This window comes from Brachyhypopomus gauderio, chromosome 1 (assembly GCF_052324685.1).
Source record: "Brachyhypopomus gauderio isolate BG-103 chromosome 1, BGAUD_0.2, whole genome shotgun sequence".
NCBI classification, from domain to species: Eukaryota; Metazoa; Chordata; class Actinopteri; order Gymnotiformes; family Hypopomidae; genus Brachyhypopomus; species Brachyhypopomus gauderio.
The window spans coordinates 3,952,554-3,972,867 of NC_135211.1; the positions used below are offsets into that span (position 1 = coordinate 3,952,554).

At 43.9% G+C, this 20,314-nt stretch overlaps 1 protein-coding gene across 1 annotated transcript in view; it reads right to left on the reverse strand.

The window, feature by feature from the left end:
* Window positions 1–241: 241 nt before the first annotated feature.
* Window positions 242–20,314, reverse strand: part of sh3bp4a (SH3-domain binding protein 4a) — a 26,857-nt gene continuing 6,784 nt past the window's right edge. The window contains exons 2-5 of the mRNA XM_077012594.1: window positions 17,638–17,834; window positions 15,132–17,500; window positions 3,291–3,479; window positions 242–2,474 (exon numbers count right to left, since the gene is read on the reverse strand). Of these exons, the coding sequence (XP_076868709.1) occupies window positions 2,250–2,474; window positions 3,291–3,479; window positions 15,132–17,500; window positions 17,638–17,755 (2,901 nt within the window). The 5' untranslated portion in view covers window positions 17,756–17,834 and the 3' untranslated portion in view covers window positions 242–2,249. The remainder of the gene's footprint in view (window positions 2,475–3,290; window positions 3,480–15,131; window positions 17,501–17,637; window positions 17,835–20,314) is intronic.

Genomic DNA, 20,314 nt, shown 5'->3' on the forward strand with positions numbered 1-20,314 from the left:
TATGTAAAATGTCTTCAAGACTATTAAGGAACTGGCCAACTCTCAAACTGATATACACTTATGCTACTGCTATAAAATACTTATGGTAGTCCAATCATATGCTCAGTAGCTCCTTAGGTATCACAGCTTACCAATCGTTCCCCAACCACCCCCCCACCCCATTTCCCCAAATCACTTATACACATTAATAAACTAATTGCACAGCAACTTAAATTCAACATTGCAAATGCCTCTCGAAACATTTCGAAACTGACAGCAGTTTTATTGAATCCACTGGAACAAAATATACAGCACATCCAACTGAAAACATTTCTATACGTTATTGGCAGCAACAGAGACAGCATGAGAGACATAGGAACTTTGTTTTTCAATAGGTACACTGCCAAACACCTCTTGAAGCACAAAAATAAAAAGACCACAACAAAATCTCTGATCAGAGCTCTATGCACTTGTAGACTACACAATCAGATGGGCTACGATACACTGACAGTGATGCCTGTCACCAGACTAGTGCTAACTGCTCCAGCACATAGAACTACACCCAGACTTAACTCAAAAATGACAAGGTTAGTTAGATTGACGTGACATTCAAGGAAATAAAACACTCACGTAGATGTTGGAGCGCACAACCGGGAGAAACACCAAATAATGTAGCTGACAGTCTAAACAAATCTTTCTACATATATACATAAATAAACACTTGCACACAAATACACGTGGGTCAAGTTAAACAAAAAGAAACAGCATGACCGTGAGTAATACTGGAATTTAACACTATAGAATAACAGGTGAATATTTTGGCCTTTAAAACCTACTATCCACTGTTATTCACTGGTGTAATTATGGAAGCCACTGTTCATCTGTGTGTTGATAAAACAGCATAGCATAGCATAGCTTAGTTTAGCACGGTGAATGGTGGTCTAGACATGAAAAGGACAACAGAGGAGTTCTGGGTGTTGGATGGTGGTAATACAGCCATGTAGCATTACCAAAACAAATATATGCTACATTTAGCATTAGCATTTCATGGATTTGTTCGTTTTACATAAAATTACCGCTTATGATTCTGTTAAAATTCTGTATAGTATTTCTTGAAGAGCCTTAGAAGGTGCTATCGGATTGTTCTGGAAGTTTAACAAAGGTGCAGGTGAGGACACGTTTGCATCCAAGAGCCAGGGAAAAATGTAATGAATAAACGTAAAGGTCTCCAGACAGGTGGCTAGGAGAAGATCTCATGGAGGGAGCAGGTTTGTGCCTGAGGAACACAGCGGCTCTGGAGAAGCATGGGCAGAAGGTAAGGCACACCTGTTGGCATTCACGCTGTGCCTACGTACGCCATTAACTGCAAAAATAAACTTCCTGAAAGCAAATGATAAAACCTGCAAAGGTCTGAAAAGCAAACCTAAATGAGTCTTTGAGGTTATTCTGTTCATCCCATCGTGACTAAAGAAAAACAAAAAAATTGGAATGAAATGCCAATGCCACAGATGACCAGGTTCACAGATGGCGATTGTCCAGCTATCCTACTTTTTTTTAAAGATGCACGATGCATGTCCTACAAGCTCAGGACTAGAGGGTGTGGTATTTTGATTAAACGCTATATGCATTACGATTGTCTTTACCAGTGCAGGCACATGAACAGATCGAACACGAAGACTTGTCTTTTCAAATCGTTTCTTTTTAAGTAAAGCAGAAACAATTCTGTGGTGCAATTTAGCAGTGAAATAACATGCTGTTGAAATAAGAGATTTACAGTGCACGTTTGGCAAGGCGTTAAGGAATGACTGACAGCTGAATATGTTAAAAGAAAAAAACATCACATTACAGAGAAAATGAGTTCTTCATCAGTTACTGATAACAAAACAATCTATTTGAAAAGTGACAAAGTGATTTAATTAAAAAAATTCTGTCTGTAAAAAAATATATGTATTGCTAGGGACTTGGTAAAAACACTGTTTTGGACTTTGAAAATATAGCTATACTGAAACCACATTGGTGTTTTGGCTTGTCTCTCTTACTCTATGTCCAATCAGGAATATGGGAGGGAGGGCTTTGAAAAATATCCGTGCAGGGATTGGACTGAGGTACATGACTCAGGTGAAGTCATGGGGTGGTGTGGAGTGACCACTATCTTTGACAACACACCTCCAACACGCTCCAGAGGTGAAAGTTCAAAGTTCTCCGAGCCCGTGCAGACAGAGAGTCCCTTAATTTACTTGTCGGTGTGAGGAGGAAGTCCAGCATGTCTTCTAGATGGCGAAATCGTCCTGGAGGGCGGGGCTGAAGGCGGAGCTACGCAGCATGTCCAGGCAGTTGACGAGGATGAGGGTACCTGTGAGGTGTTTCCAGCGTTTGGTGATGGGGTTCTTCATGCGGTCCAGGCCCAGGTGAAGCTCCTGGATGACGTCGCGGTAGCTGTCACCGATCTGAGCCGCCCAGGTCAGCAGGAAGTCATACGCCGGCTTCCACATAGCCTGCCATTGGACAAACGGGGCCAATGAGTGCTCATTCTCACCCTGACATCAGACATCGCCTGCCATTGGACAAACGGAGCCAATGAGTGCTCATTCTCACCCTGACATCAGATATAAGGTCATAAGTCAAAGTTTACAAAGCGGTCAGGAAAGCGTTTGAGGTTGGTGCTAGTCATCAGAAACGTGCTCTGGTGAAAAGTGTCCCTGGTGAAAAGTGTCCCTATAGAGGCCGCTCAGGATACAGGATACATTGGTTACAACTTCTGCTGTGTCAGGCACAGCCAAACGTACACCGCAGTATGGTGACTACAAAAGCAGGGTCATATTTCACGCTTAACGGCAATAGATCAAACTGTCTTTGTAAGCATTTCTCCAGAGCATATTCTACGACCGCTGTAAAAGTGGAAGAAAATGGAAGAAATATTTAAGAGAGAAAACTAGAATTTATTTTTGACATTTACAGTATTTGGCAGACACTCCTATTCAGAGTGGTTTGCATATTTATAAGTATAATATTTATAGGACTCCCTGGGAATCGAACCGATGACCTTGCTGTTGCTAGCACCTTATTCTACCAAGGGAGCTATACGCACATTACAAAGTTTCCCTAAGTGATTCCCTTAAAAGTATTAGTACTAAAATTCTACAAATACTTGGACTAGCTTGGACCTCAGGACATTGTCTCTATAGTCTATAATAGAGTTCCTCATTGTGACCAGATTTTATAGTTACGTGGACAAACGTTGAGTGATCAATGTGCCTGATCCCTTATCTGTCCACCTTGGCTGGTAGTCTTGAGTGTATGTGTCCCCTCACCTCACTGTCCACTGTCCCAGTGCGGTCTCGGTGCGGGGCCTCGTAGGCCTCCATCTGCGTCCGGGACACCCGGACGAGCTTCTCAGCCAGCTCCCTCCAGCGTGGTGCAACCTCGACGGCTGTGGTGAGCAGAGTGAAGTCCAGGATGAGGCGAGCCACCAGACCCTGGCAGTCCATCTTCAGTAGGGCCTGGAGGGAGGAAGGACCTATACATCACACACCTAGAACACCACCAGAACCTAGAACATCACCAGAACATATAACACCACCAGAAACTAGAACACCACCAGAACATATAACACCACCAGAACATATAACACCACCAGAACCTAGAACACCACCAGAACATATAACACCACCAGAACCTAGAACACCACCAGAACATAGAACACCACCAGAACCTAGAACACCACCAGAACATATAACACCACCAGAACCTAGAACACCACCAGAACATATAACACCACCAGAACCTAGAACATCACCAGAACATATAACACCACCAGAACCTAGAACACCACCAGAAACTAGAACACCACCAGAACCTAGAACACCACCAGAAACTAGAACACCACCAGAACATATAACACCACCAGAACCTAGAACACATCGGTGACGCCCACCACCCACGCTGAGCCGGGACATTCAACACACAAGCAGCATGACCTGGGATCACTACATGTGAGTGAGGGCATACACACACACACAAACACACAAACACACACCAAAAACCTGTTCCACACATGGTTCAGAGACGCTGGAACCTTCCAAACAACGGTACCCATTACAACCAGAAGAGACAGTAAAGAGATGGCTCAGCCCATTTAAGGTGGGCCGTTGTTGTGGACAAACCCTCACCAGCACAGTCCAAAGGAGAGACTGAGCGGACCGAGGGCAGGAGAACAGGAAGTGGTGTCCCACACGGGAGTCCAGATACCAGAGTGGGCCTGAACTCTGTCCTCGGATCCCCCCGACGGCGGTGAGACCCACGGCCTCGCTCCGCCGCAGAACGCACAGCCATTACTGTTACGTCTGCGCTGCACTCCCCCAAAGGTGCGTTGTTACGCCAGTCTGGGGGCTGTCCACCAGTCCTGGTGCAGCACAATTAGTCTAATTCTTTGGCTGGTGTCATCCGGAAACTAGAGCAGAGATTTATCAGCATTCTGAACAAATTCTGCTGCGCAGCGCAAACTTGAGAGAGAGATGGAGAAAACAGAGGCACGAGGGAGGGGGTGGGAGGGAGTCCCGTACAGCAGCGGTGAATTAAAACCCCGTGCGTTAGGAAGGCATAGCCGCAGTCATGGGTCAGTGTGTGTAACGGCAGCGGGGCGGTCAGGGACAGGTCGTCTTTACATCAGCATGTGGGCGGCGCACGTATGGCGTCAGAGTGCTGACGCGTGAATATGGTGCGTATGGGAGTAACAAAGTACTAAACTCGGACCACCCACTCACCACACACACACACACCAGGTGATTCCTGTGGTGCTGTCTCATCACCCTACAAATAAAACAGTGGCTAATATTATTCTTTAATCACAGGGACCATATCTGTCTCCACTAATCTCCTGCAGATGAGACAAAAACATTAGAGACATGCTCGTGAAAAGCGAGATAAATCACCGTTCAGATAACTGTGGTACTGTAGCCCACAACCGATCTAGATCTGCTACATGGGAATGTTTTTTTTAACACAGCCACTAAAAAAGGAGAAATTGTCTTCACCCATTCATCCTCGTACATTACTGCGGGAAAACTCACAAGAGATGTATTCAGGTTTATATTGGAGAAACCAAGAGAAGACTTGATCAGTTTATTGAACCTGTGGCCCATCAGAATTAAGGACTTGACATTTCCAGTGACGATTTTAATACTAATGGAGATTGCTTTAATAACATATCCATTTGCATTGCCAGTGGTTGCTATAGCAGCATTGAAATGAGGAAACTCAAAGCAATGAATGTTGTAATTAAAACATAGATTTGCTTAAAACAACATTTGCTTGCACAACTGATGAACGATCTCTGTTGTGTTCCTCTGGAATCTTTGTGTACTTTGCTATATATATGATTTGGGTGGTTGGTTGTGTACACACACACACACACACGCGCCTGATTCATGACTAGAGTCACCATGTGAAAAATAAGATATACATCTCTCTCTCTGTCTCTCTCACACACATGCATACATAGTTACGTAGTTCAGTAACAGGAAGGGAGTGGTTATTAAGAGCACGCACTGAGGTCAGGGACTTCTGTCTGTCTGCCTCTCCGTTTGTCTCGCTCTCCATTTATTTTCCACTGTGTATCTTCCTCCTCCTCCTCTTCATCGTTCTCTCCCTCCCTCCAACTGGCTCCTCCTTCACCACGGGTGAATAACCGCATCCTTACCAGTCCCATGGTCAGCACTGTTTCCTGTCTCTCGTTCACGACCACACCCACGCACGCATGCACAAACCCGACCATATTTGGACCTGGTGTGCGAGGGCTGGGGAGACAGGGTGGCAATCCCCTCCCCCGTGTGTGTGTGTGTGTGTGTCCTGCAAAATGGAGGGACGAGAAGAAAGAAAGGAGGAATGAAGAAAAAAAAAAAGAAGAGTGACCTGAGCTGGACACAGATGGTGCAGTCAGACGTGTGAGTGTGTGTGTTCTCCAAATGTGTTGGGGATTAGTGGAAGTGTGAAAAGTGAAAACAGCACACTTCAGACCCCAAATCACCACAGCACTGAAAACAAGACGAGTGAAGTATGTTTGAACCTTCTGGAGGGTAACTGTAGTGTTAGTCACCAACACTACGCAGTTCTCTCTCTCTCCAACACTCACCATCTTATATAAAGTCCATGAGACCAACACGCCTCCATGGTTTTATTAACTAATTTGCGATGACAGCATGACAATCTTTGGATGAATGTAAATGTATAGTTGTACATTATGCTGGCACTACTGGCTCCAAAGTACCCAGAAACAGAAACAGAGAGATTGAGATCATCTGTAGCAGACTTTAATTATTGTAGGAGGCAAATAATTTGCAGTAAAAACCTGTAAGGTGATGCGTATAATGAGCTGAAAGACAAGATCAAGATACAGTATGATACTCACAAGCACTCAGCATCACTCTCCATCTCTCTCTCTCTCTCTCTCTCTCTCTCTCTCCAAAGTCATTTAGAATCAGTGTAGCAGTAGAGATAACTAATGAACATGAACTTCAAATCCGGGGATTAGTCTCCTGCTAAATTTCAGGGCACATTGTTATTCCTAGGGGAGTGGCTCTTTAAATAGAAGTAGAATATTCATATTTACATAAATATTTGTGCTGATGATGAGGCACATAATTAGCCGAGCTCAATCAGTGTCTTATCGCTCCGTCACCGCCTTATCAGTGTGATATGCGCAATATGGCAGGCTAGGCAATTTCCACTGTGAATTGTGCTAAGTCATTATTTCTAAGTAGGTAGTAATCTGACAAAAAATTGTTCACTCAATTCTATGTTTCTCCATATTTCATTCTGCCTTTCTGCACACACTCTTGTTAGTTGCGTGAACTAACTGCCCCATTCTACGTTTTGATAACTTTGCGCGTTGTGTGAGGCCAGCAGGAGCCTGTTGGGGTAGTTGTTGGGGAGCCTGGGTGGTGACCCCCACAAGCCTGGAGGTCTGCTGATGGCTGACGTTTCAGCGGTTGCATTAAGACTAGGCCATTTTCATCTGGACAAACGCTTTCAATTGGCAACATACAACAGATTATTAAGTCCTAAAGCAAGACTTTTTGTAGTGAGATTGGAACCTAATAAAGAGTTGGCGGAAATCGAACATGTTCTGGATTATATTCTGACTCCTTACTGGGAAGAGAGCCACTGGATTCAGAATCTACTAAACCAGGGGTACTCAACTGGCGGACCGCGGTCCGGATCCGGACCCGAACGCAGTCCTGTCCGGACCCAATCTCATTCCTGATTAACTGGATACGGACCAAAACAAAACCGTAGCATTTATTTCAGGGCTATTGAAAAAACACTCCGTCGCGAGTGTTACGTTCGCCACCCCCCCACAGGTATCTGCCAAAATTGGACCGCGGACAAATTTAGTTGAGTACGCCTGTACTAAACACTACTGAAAAAAGACACCAGAGCAGGCAGGCAGGCAGGAAACAGCATGTTTCAGCAGTCACATTTAGAGGTTATGAAAGCATGTACGACGTTTCAGCATCATGTAGCTTTATGAGTTATTATGGATTCATTTCCTAAATGATATACCATTTTCAAGCGGTTCCTGAATCTGTCCACACTTAATGTTTGGGAAAATTCCATATCCAAAGTGATAGAAATAACATGAGAACATTAGCAGGCCTAAAATAAACACTGACATTTTACCCCTTTTTTCAGATTTGTTATATTTTAATTGTCCATCACTTCCCCACAGAGATGTAACAGATCTGTGATGCTGGAAGAGTATTGTGGGAAACAGATGGCTGAGAAATACGTACCATTACAAGATGGGGCAGTCATGGTCTGGTGGTAGGGAACTGAACTTGTGACCGGAGAGTCGTGGGTTCGATTCCCAGACTTGAGGCCATGACTGAGGTGCCCTTGAGCAAGGCACCTAACCCCAACTGCTCCCCAGGCGCCGGGCTAGGGCTGCCCACCGCTCTGGGCATGTGTGATCCACAGCCCCCTAGTAATCACTAGTGTGTGTGTGTGTGTTCTGAATGCACAGATGGGTTAAAAGTGGAAGACAAATTTCGATTGGGGTGTAAAAATCACAATTGACAAAAATATGGCACATCACACGTTGCGGTTTTCAGGTAAAGGGCCACGTGATGAAAACAGGCCATGTAATGCTTACATGGCTTCCTAACGATACATGACAAAACTTCAACACGATAAAATCGTTTCCGAATAGATTTGCCAACATTCACATTATTGTCAAGGCTGTTAGTGAGGTCTGAACCAGTCAAGACTGTATGTTTATTAAAAGATCACGACTGATATTTTCAAATGCTGCACTACCCCATATACTGCATCACAAGCAGGATGTTGTTATTCAGCAGACTACCCTGGACCCTTCGTATATGAAGGGTTCTTCAATAACCTCAGATAAATGAGAATGAGAGAGACAGAGAGAGAGAGAGAGTGAGAGAGAGAGACAGAGAGCGAGAGGGTCTAACTAATGTCTTATTTCTATTAGAAAGTATGTGAGCAACATATAGTAAATATGCTGTAGTAACATTATACATTACTAGTGACCTTGCTAACTATTAGCTACATTAACAGTCATTTATAAGAATAAGTCATTCAGTACTGCAAGTAATCCCTTTAAATAGTTACCTCTGCTGTCATAACCAAAGGAAGTTAGTCAAGCCAGCATGCATCACTGGAAGGAGAAAAAGCTGCCAGCTAACTTCATAAAGAAAAACATTATAAATACTTTATATATTTTTTCTGTTTATTTTCAGGGTGGGTTCGCGTTGGTATTGACCTGAAGTCAAATTCCGAGTTCTGTGATGAATCAGATTAGGACTCTAAGCTCCTCTGATAACTAAGCTTGCCCTGGGGCTTCAGGGTGTCCTATCAGAGTGTGTGTGCTGATGGCCGTCAGGGGAAGATTTCTTGGTAAATCCACTCAGTGTGAGACAGAAGCAGAAACAGCCATCCAGATGGTTCCTGCCACCTCCGTTGCTGATGTCATGGGAGGTGTTGCAGGAGAGATGTTGGAACGTTTATTCTCATGTCTGGTAAATTACAGGTGCATTCAGAAACAGTGCTGCAGAAAGCCCAATAACATATGTGTGAAGATGTCTCTGTAATGAGGTGTCTCGACTTAAAGTGCTATGACCTGGTGACCACAGACAACAAAGTAGTGACTGTCATACATAAGGAAGTGTTAGTGGAGCCTTGTTTGGCTTCTAACTGCAACAAACAGCACATAATGGCCAGACAAATACAAGTAAACAAAAATATCACTATTTATTATAGTAATAAACCATAGAACAATTAGATTTCTCAATGGTGAGTCTGCACAGTGCAGCCAAAGGACCAAAGGAGGCAATTTGATAAAAGTGGCAACGATAATCACTGTTTTCCTGCACTTTCATGAGCTATTTCTGAATGGTTTGTGTATAGTAAGACCTCTGGCAGACACGGTATGTATTCTATGGGCTACGCTGCGACTCATTTAATGACTGAAACTGACTTACGAATATTTCATTGCAACAGATTTGTATTTAAACATGAACCTAATTTGTAGCATCTATAAATAAACACTTGTAAATCTGCTGACCCATTTATTAAACATATCAGAATTTGACTGATATATCTTTTTTATAATTAATATGCCGATTGATTCAAGTATACACAAAGGGAGGACCTGATCCGAGATCAGAAATCTTACATTACGGTGTTGAATTAATATGAGAAATGGTCTAACATCATCTCCAGCTAAAAATCTCCATGCTAACTTGTCATTCTAAATGTACTGAAATGTGAACATTTCACAGCCTATGTGACTACTTGAAATTGAACATCTAAAATGTTATGTAAGCCACTCCAGGCAAGCTAAAGGGGGGGAGGGGGGGGGGGGGGTGAGCTGATGAAGCAATGGAAACGTGGTGACCCCCATCTTTCAATTCCAAGGAACAGCACCTTAGGAATGGTCAGAATCCTTGTGCTTGCCAATCAGCGGGCCAGTAAAGAAAAAAAACATGCCAGAATGAAACTCCAGCGATGAAATGCAGAACACCCAGGGGGTGGGCGGACCACCTGCTCGGAATGTGACCGTTTTAATGGTGCCTGCATGCTGAATCAGGGTTCATGGAAACGTTGTCTATACCGTTATAAATAGAGCATGGTTCACCCCATCTGAACTCAACCTCCAGTGTGCAGAGATGGAGAATGGAGAAACTAATTGTAGCTCTGGCTAGATCAACACCCCAGAGCACAGATGCTGTAACACACAGACAGGGTGCGGTGTGTGTGTGTGTGTGTGTGTGTGTGTGTGTGTGTGTGTGTGTGTGTGTGTGTGTGAGGGGGGGGGAGGGAGGGTGTTGGGCCTCCTGTGGTCAAAACCCTATTTTTTTTAATGAGTCATACTGATTTGCAATTAAAACTTTACGATATTGCTTGTAGAGCCTGAAGCCCTTTCAGTTTGAATGGCATTGTGGGGTTTTCATATTCGCCACATTGATTGTTGGCTGCAGAAGAAACACATCAACTCAAAACAGACTTTCATCTCATGGTATCTCATCTGTGACAGACCCATCCTTCCAACAAATATAAAGCATTTTATTAGCATCTGAAAGCAGGTTTTGGTTGCTGACATATCCATAGATTTCACAGGACCTTGGCGGTTTTATTCTCCAACAAGGTGTAGGAAAGAAACCAATTGGAATCGCTGCAGGTCATTCTCAATCACTCGCCAGCCCATTACCAGCAGATGAATGGTCAAAGAAATGGAGGAAATGGCGGCCGCTTGGCCAACTGGGACCGGTGAGGCCGTGCTTTCCCTCACAGTCAGCATCTCCCGTCGGGAAACGTCCGACAGGTGTGAGTGGCAGCCTGAATTGACCCGTGTGTCCAGGAGCTTTGGACACGGTTATCTCCTCTCACAGTTCACCTGTCTTTGCAGGGGGGTGTTTGCGAATTTGCTAATTTAAAAGCAGAAAGAAATATGAAAAACAAAAATCACAGGGACAGAGAGATGACGGAGAGCGAGAGACACAGCAAAAAAGGGCACATCACCAAAATGGGTGAAGGTGAAGCAGAAAACTAGAGAATCCTCTTAGAGGACAGAATAAACTCCATGGTTCTCTCTCACTTTATCTTTCTAACAGTGGTTGTAATGAACCCAATAAATCTTGGTTTCTAAGTTACTGACCGACATGGCCTGGGTGGAGAGGGCCCTTTAAACTTGTTTTCATTCCTGCCACTCACGTTGCCACTCACACTCACCATCTGAAGTAAAAAAAACAACTTTGAATGAATAGATCCCAAACCTAGCTAGCTTCCAGCTCACCAGTATTACATCATATGTGCCACTCATTCGTTATATGGCAATACTTATTTTACAGTTCTCGTATAACATTTGTGCTTCGTCCTGTGATATTTCAGGTGCGGACCACCAGGGCGTTAAGAGTCACTGTAGCAAAGAACTGGTTGTTTCAGTCATCCAGATGAGCGACACTATCCATCAGCACGAGGTAAGCACCTCCCTCGGGGGTCCCTATCGGAAAGCTTTTACCTACACACCTCAGATAAATTCCACCTACCAGCTGACTCCACTGGCCCGAGACAGCCATATCAACCATCCATGATTAGGGCGACTGGCGGCTTTACCCAAACGCTGAAGGGATCCTTCAGAGACGACGTCTGCCAGAAGAAATGACTGCCTCCACAGCTTAAATTAAACCAGTATGGTATGAAGGTATGGTACGGTCTGCTAAGGTATGAATGAAAGAAATGCAGTCGCCGTCGTCAGCGGCATAAACACAGGATCAGTAAATCTGCAGACGGACCATAAAGCATAGCAGCACCATTTGTCTCCCTGATGCCCTCTGGGTCGTTTTGTTTGCCGCCAAGTTACATGTCATGGCGGTGAAAAATGGCGGGCGAAAGTCCTCGTCAAGCTGCTCCACAAAGGTCATGGTGATGAACGGTAATATGACATGGTGACGGAGCTGGGACAAATGAGCAAGGTGGAGAGAAGGTGGTGTTTTCAGTTACAGTGCATTACAAAAACATCCAGGCCTGTCAGCAGCAGGGCCGTGGCATTTTACAGGTTTGGAAATCTCCAAAAATAACAGAATTTCATTATCTTGCATGTCTTACTGTTAAAAAACGTACAGGATAGGTTATTCAAGATATTCTGCTACATAGGCTGGTGAAATATTAGTCCATTTAGAGACACAGCCAACACTAAATTGCTATAGAAGACAGAAACAGTTGAAAGTTGTTTGTCTTATTTTGTGTAAGACCATAATTTGTTCTCTTTGTAATATCCTTTGCTCTGATTGGAAGACAATATTAAGAGATGGGCGGTGAAGCTATTTGATTGGTTCTTTTTAAAATTGTACTTTGTTATGAGATCTTATGAGTTGTAATGCGGTGGCTATAAATAAAATGTGGTTTAGTATTCCCCAGTCTTGAAGTATTGCTTCTTTCATTCTTTTCCCAATACACCTAGTTACACTAGATCGCTCTTTCAAAAAACAACAAATCACACATTTCCTTAAACCTCTTATGCAGATTTCATTCTAGGATCTGACTAGGTAAAAGGGCGTTTAATGGAACAACAATCCCTCTTCATACTCAACTAGGTGTTTATTGCCACATTCATTGCATTCACGAGTCAAGAGGTAAAAGACAAAAACAGTGGATGACAGACAGTGGATGTCAGTGCTAACACATCAGTGCTAACACATCAAGGAGAAACTCCTGCTGTAAACCTCAGATCTCCAAAAATGTGCTAGTGTGACACAGTGAAAAGCACTTAAAAAAAAATACGCAGAGACTGAGACTGACACCACCCAAGGTGAGTGGAGGGTTGAATTTCTCATTGATTTCTAAAGCGGCCATGACATATAACAAGTTTCCCACCACAGCCACACTAGTAGAGAGATGTCTGGAGCACACCTGAACACAGAACGACAATAGGAAGATACAAAAAGAAAGAAACTCAAACTGGACTCCAAAATACAAAAAGATCAGGACAGGAAATTAAGGTATTTTACTTAGAATTTCACCACTTAGTAACCTAACCTTTTTAACCTTCATTAACCTTCCTAAGTTGATGTCTAAAATAATCCTCTGCTTAAACCAAAATATACTATATAGAGGGATCATGCCTTTCAACATATGCCTCAATTGCAAATTGCGTGATAAAAAAAGCCGCAGCATCGCTAATTCACAGCAACAGCAATTTTTGAAGTCTTGTGAACTCTCGTGAGCCTCTCACGTACAGCCACAATGGATATTAAACCTTGTTAGCAGAGAGAAGCACTTCATTCTGGCACACCTCCAGGTAATACGCACACCATTACATGTCTGCAGAGGCTATATGTCTAGGTTCCGCTGCCTCTTCATCTCAATTACATACACGGTCCTCAAAACACTACAATATTAACCTATGGCAGGTCGTTAGAGGTCAACCTACCAAAAAAAAAGAACAACGTTCTCCACCAAGTGTTGATGCCCTGACGTAAATGACATATTTCAGCCAAACAACCTACACAAGTGCACTGGACACCCTCGCTTGCACCTGTCCATTCTTCTGGCCTGAAAGTGTCATGCGTGCATTTTTTATACCCGTTTATTACACCTGCTAAAAAAAATGCCTGTGATTTCCAACTTCGGCTCACTTTGTGCTCACTAACACACAGAGGAGAAGCAGGGGAAAGCCTTTCATTCACAGTGCAGGGTCTTCCAAAGTTCATTTTAAAGTATGCATGCTAACGGCTATCTCTGGGGAGTGAGACCCACTGTCGTTAGCTAAGGAGAAAGGAGAACCTAAAATGGAAAATAACTGACGATGAAGCACTACTGACCAGCTGAAGCAGCTGAAGGGGCTAAACACACCCTGAAAATCCAGATTCCTCATTATTTTTGCACCTCTGAAATGTTGTGAGACATGAAGACCACAGACATTACAACACCGAGTATGTGAGCTTCAGAAGAAACCGCATAACCTTTCTTACCACGCTTTCTCTACATTTGAAGCTTCCGCTATCAAAGAATCACCAATGCAGAAGGCCGTATGAGCCGTATAAGAAAATATCTCATGCTCATTTGTCTCAGACAGATGATCCCAGCAGGTTGCAGATCAAAGAGCTGCTTTCTGTTTTCTCCATCTATCAATTCCGAAAGCCGGGAAGCTCCCCTCTGCGAGCTGAAAGCTTTCACAGAGAATACCATTTCATCTGAATCTTCAGAGGAGCATCTCCACGCAGCAATTATCACGTCACTTCTGCTGTTGTGACCCGAGTCTCCTCCTGGCTTAAGGGCAGGAGCTCAGGTTCTTACACACAGCTGCGCTGAGGGGGTGAAAGTCGAATTGGAGCAGCCAATCAACCAACCAACCCTGGCATAGGATGCCAAACATGAGCCTGACAGTAAGCAAAGGTCATATGATGTAGCGTTCGCTACACGTGGCATATTCAGAGCCAAGAAGATCAAGCCAAAAGAACTAGATCTCTCCACATGTTTATTTATGAATGGGCTGTCAGTGAACAACTATGTTGTAATGTGCAATTAACAAAATCTCCACTTTCTCTTCCTAAGTGCTAAGATCAGAACAACCTGTTCTTTCTGCTCCTTTGTCTTTCGGCACTGGTAAAGTAATAATTAGGTAGATTCTGCACCTGCATTCTCCAGAAATTTTCTCTTCATTAAAACAATATCGCAGCCTACCAATGACCACAGACACACAGTACCCAGTAAAAGTGCCAACATGTTATAGTGTACTTCCCTTTGGCAAGATGGTCTGAGCCAGCCAAGCAAATGTCTGCTGCTGTTCTTGCAGGTTTCCACAGCTGTGCAGATAAGAGACTTGGACCAAAGCAACCAAATGCACTCTCATCAGAATTAGCATGTGAGGCTTCTGCACTAATCACTGAAGTGCTGATAAGGGGTCTCAGGTTTAAATCCAAACTTAAGAGGCCCTGCGTCCAGACGCAGACCGCATCGTTTGTATGAAGCAGAACGTGCATAGGGATAAAATAATCAAGAATAATCATATTCAAATGTATTCACACCCACATGCATAACTCTCCTAAAACATGTGTGCGCGTGCACACACACACACGCAGACATACAGACACACACTAATTCAGAACACATACTGAATATTTACAACTTACTGTCATTAGCTCCTTCTGAAAAGACTTTTTTTCCTTGATCTCCACATTGTTACAATCCTCTTTGAGCTTCTCCAACACAGAAGCTACTCTCTCCGGTTCACTATCCATCTCTGCTCGGCAGAAGAAAGACAAAGGCAGATTTCCATAGCCCAGGGCATCGGCGAAAGCTCTCCAGTTTCCTACGTTCTCCATCAGTACAGTCCTTACAGAGGCATAAATGTACGTGAGAAACTTGCAGGGTTTAAGAATTTGGTCCAATAGAGTTGCAGTTGTGAGGTCTGGCCCACAGAAGTAAATGGGCTTTACTTTACCCAAAACAAGTACGTTTTTTACATGTACAAGCCCCGTCCTTCCCTGGTAGTAACCGATATACCAATCTTTGGTCCACAATTGTCCTTTGAGTTTAATCTTTTCTTCACTCAGCAAAGCAATCACGTCGCCCTTCTTGTATTCCAGCAAGTACTGGTTCTTTGTTTGCCTGATCACCGTCTTGATGAGCTTACCAAATTTTAGGTTTGTAATGCAGCGGTCTTGGAACTGGGGGTATTTGGTTGTGATGGCCAGGGGTGACAAAATTATTTTACTCACTTCCTTCTTCTTAAGGAACCTCCGTTGTCCACTGCTTCGCATTCCAGTTTTGGGTGGCGGCTGTGGCGTCTGAACACAAAACTGGGCCAGGATGCAGTCCTGATCGTCCTTTACCTGAACCCGCAGTGTGAAATCGGACATCTCGTCTGCATTTCGAGATGTGATCAGGTATATGAGCCGACACACCTTGCCAAGTTTCACCTGAAACCCCCTTACTGTCCGGGCCTGCTGGATGGCTTTCACCTCATAGTTGGACATGTTGGAGTACATGCCTATCTGGAGGTCTTGAGGCCTACTGAGGACAAACTGATGCTTCCCCCACAGCTGTAGTGCTACCGGGGGAGCAGAATGGGCCTGTGGCCCCACCTCCCCAACAAGCAAAGTCTTTGGAGCACAGTCATGCCCAAAAATGGCCACCACAGTTTTAAAGGATGGATGAATGTGCTTAGGTCCATAAAGGCCTAGAGTCACTTTCTTTACCACGTAATCCCACACCATTGAGTTAAAAGAGATGTGGTGGGATTGTACCACAACAGCTACATAAATACATGGTTCCAGACTGTCCAGCTGAACCTGAACTGTATCACCGTATATGTAAGCCTGTGGGACAGGGATGTAGGGGCCTTCTTTGCAGTCACTCCTCACACACATCACTTTTGCCATCTGCTTACTCTCTTTCTTTACCTCTACAGACACTTTCATTTCCAAGGTGATGAATGACTTTATCTCCATGTTGCTCAGCTTGATCTCAACTACAGGGCTGACTGTAGTGCATCTGTCATTGTTCAGCTCCAGTGGTGGATCCAATAAAGCTTTCATGGATATCTGCTGGGTGTCCCCTACAGCAACATGGCCCTCAGGAACATGAATACTGATGCTAGTGTCTGGCAATTGGACCGCCCCACCACAGCTGTCCAGCTTGCACACAATGTTGGTTTCCACTGGCTGTGTTTGGCCCCAGCCTGGATTTTGTCCCAAGGAGTCAAGGTCATGGCACGAACGTGCCAACTTCCTATGGTTCAGCCATGCTGTCCTGAAGTCCTCTCTGCTCTGGAACTGCTCTGGAGAGGGCGCCTTAAGACCCGTGAAGAACTCTGACGAAGGCAGTGGAGGGTTTGACTGAGACCGCAGTATTGACAACTCCGACAAACTGTAGGATCTTTTGCTCCGGAAAAAGGGATTGTCTTTACGGATGATCTGCAGTGGTTCTACGTTCGGGCTGGTGGGCATGCCCTCAAAGACACTACTGCCATATCCATTAGTACTTCCATTGCTGCTGATAGTGGTGACGGGAGCAGAAGAAGGCAGAGAGTCAAAGAGAAGCAGATCAATACTGTTATGCTGGCTGGCCTTCTTCTTGCTGTTCTGGTCCAGAACACCTTGCGCTGAGCCATTGAGGAAAGGATTGGTTGAAAAAGGGTTGTTGTTGTTGTAAGGCAGAGAGGGATTGAGGGATACTCCCGTCCACTCCCCCAGGAGGTCCCACTCTTTGGCTCCCTCATCAGAGCAGTCTCCAAGATTGTCGATCATCCCACTGTCACTGAGAGACGAGTTCCTATAGTTGATGGGCTGCACATAGGCGGAAGGAATGTATCCCATCTCTGTATTGTTGTGGGCATACCACCACTCCCCACCAGAGGTGTCTAGCACATAGAGGTGGTCCCCTTTAGAAAATTTCAGGGTTGTAAAGCTGGATGGACAGTAATCCTTGATGGCAACTACTTCCTGTGCAGTTCCAAAAGTTGCAGTGGTGTCCAGTCGCAAGGCACTGGGAGAAGGCACTAAATGTGGAAGAAATAAGAAAACCACATATGCACGTTTCCATTTAATCAGATACATACCTAATTTGACAACATTAAAGAACGGTCTAATACTTGGCGTGATACTTTTCATTATTGTAAAAGTGATGTAAACTGACCTTTGACATCTGTAAGACTGGCCTCAGACACGCCCTCACTGAGGTCAATCAGAGTGCCCTCCGACTTGCAGCGTGGGAGGATATTATTGTTGGTCACTCGAATCCGATGGGCGGCCATGATTTCATTTGCCTCGCTCACGTTACTCTTACATTGCTTCAGACAGGTGGTATGGTCACTGGTATTCCCCCATCTCAGCCTGCACAAACAAGAGCACAGAGAAGACCCCGATCAGCCTTGTTTAATAGGAGGAAGGTCTGCTACACTGCTCCATCCAAGGAGACCAGCACGATCAGATTTTGGCAATGATTAAGATATAAACAACTTGGAAGGACTGTAATTGGCAATTAGTGGAGTTTCACTTCAATGACAATGTGGGACAATACTACCATTTAGGACGGGTCACTGAATGGGAGTGAAAGAAGAGAAGACAAGTAAATAATTTGAATATCGGCAGTGCATTCTTCATGTTGGTGTCTGTCCTCTCTCAATAACAGCTCATACATTACCATTATTTCATAAAATATTAACCATTAGTAATTTAGGGATCATTAACTAATTATTTAGTATTAGCTATTATAGCCATTAGCAATTACTAGAGTACATAATAATATACTTATTTATATTTTATAAATGTTACTTTCAGATGCACTCAACTTTAATGGGTGTAATATACACCCACATGTAAAGGTGTAATCAGGGCTAGTTCTTGTGTGTTTTCTTACTTAGAAATGTGCCATATTTGTCAATTGTGATTTTAACCTCATTCGAAATTTGTCCTCTGCATTTTCCCCATCTGTGCAGTTAACACACACATGCACACACACTAGTTGATTACTAGGGGGCTGTGGTGCACACGTGCCCAGATGGGCAGCCCAGCACCCGGGGAACAGTTGGGGTTTTGTGCCTTGCTCAAGTGCACCTCAGTCATGGCCTCAGGCCTGGGAATCGAACCCACGACCCTCCAGTCACAAGACCAGTTCCTTTAACCACCAGACCATGAATGCCCAACGTCTTTGAGTTTGTGATTTCACGTAATGTGCATTTCTTTATTTCCTACACTACACAAGGTATATCAACTTTGTCAAATCCATCAACTGATGAGCAATCTACCACACACAAACAGCCACAGAATGCCAAACACTCGTCTTAATCAGTTTTTAGTATGCCTTCTGCCACCTCACGATTCCGCTGACCCGACTCCTCAAAGTCAAAGTCAAATTTATTTATATAGCGCTTTTCACAACACACGTTGTCACAAAGCAGCTTTACAATCGTATGGGTCCAGATCCCTGACTCGTGAGCCAACCAAATTCATTCTAGGTTCCAAGGTTCCTTCCAGGGTGCTTAAACAATATCAGACAAGCCACATTGCCACACTGAACTTGTCACGTTCTACAGGTCTTTTAGGTAGGCAGTGGTTTACCTTGAACCATGTGCTTTAAAGTTGTGACTGAGTGTAACAGCGTTATTAATCTGACTCCGACGTGACATACATGTAGAACAGCAAAAGGATGAAACCAAGCTGTAATTAGTGATGCTAAACCACCAGACTGTTCAAGGTCAAGACCATCTCAGGGTATTCCGGACCGCTTACACACAATAACTTGGTTTCTCAGCATGACTAATGCAGGTAAATTAGGTCCATTTAATGGCTAGGTTTTTTCTCTTTTGAAACTTTTGGTTTCAAACTGCTCACTGACATAGTGAACTAAACACAATTTTTCATGCAATTGAGTGACATTATGAACATTAGTGAACATCTTTTTTAAATTAATCTTTATAGTTACTCTGAATATTGGATCTAAAATTTTTGAATTCAGATCTAAAAACTCTGCTCTACTTTGTTGTACTGCAAAGATGCCCTGCTAAATTACAGAATTGTTACAGGCATGTTTTCATTTAAAAAAAAAAGCTTTCAGACTGGAATGGGGAAAAATGACTCTTCTCGGTCTCACACAGGTGCAGTTCTACAACACCCATTACATGCAGCTTTAATGGCGGGTGTGGAGTGGGTCGAAATCGCCATGTCTTCCAGAGTTCCCTCAGCCTCTGGTGCCGTCTCATGTGATTCATAATTCATATCTCCTGGAGTGGCACATTCATGAAAAAAGTTTTTCTTCTGAAGTATAATTGTCATACTCCTAAAAAAAAAAAAACCCCGACTGACAATTACATCCGTGCAACAACATACACAAAATAATTTTAAAATCATTCCCAAACTTCCTCCAGTCACTTAGTTTTGCATTTTGAGTCGATTAGACACATTTTGTTTGCTGCTGTTGATTTTTTTAGTAGGTTTGGTGTCTGTGGTGCTAAGACCACAGGCAGAAAGTGCAATTGAGAAGAACTGGGAAAATGACATGCTGCAGCAGCAAACTGATCCAGTTAGATCGCTGTGCTTGTGGGAAGTGGGCGAGGTTGCAGGAGGGAAGAATGAGGTTTGGGACAGGGGGCATTCTCAGCCTCAACCTCTTACTTCTTGCGAATGTCAAAGAGTTTTGGTCCCAATCTGAGACACCAACAGCTTCCCACGGGGAAGAAGGATATTACTAGTGAGACCAGCATTGTGTTTGGTAATCAGTTCCCCCAACCCATGCTCATTCTCTCTGAGGATCAAAAAATATTTACACTGACAGCAGAGAAGAGATGATGACCTTAATATCAATCCTCCATATA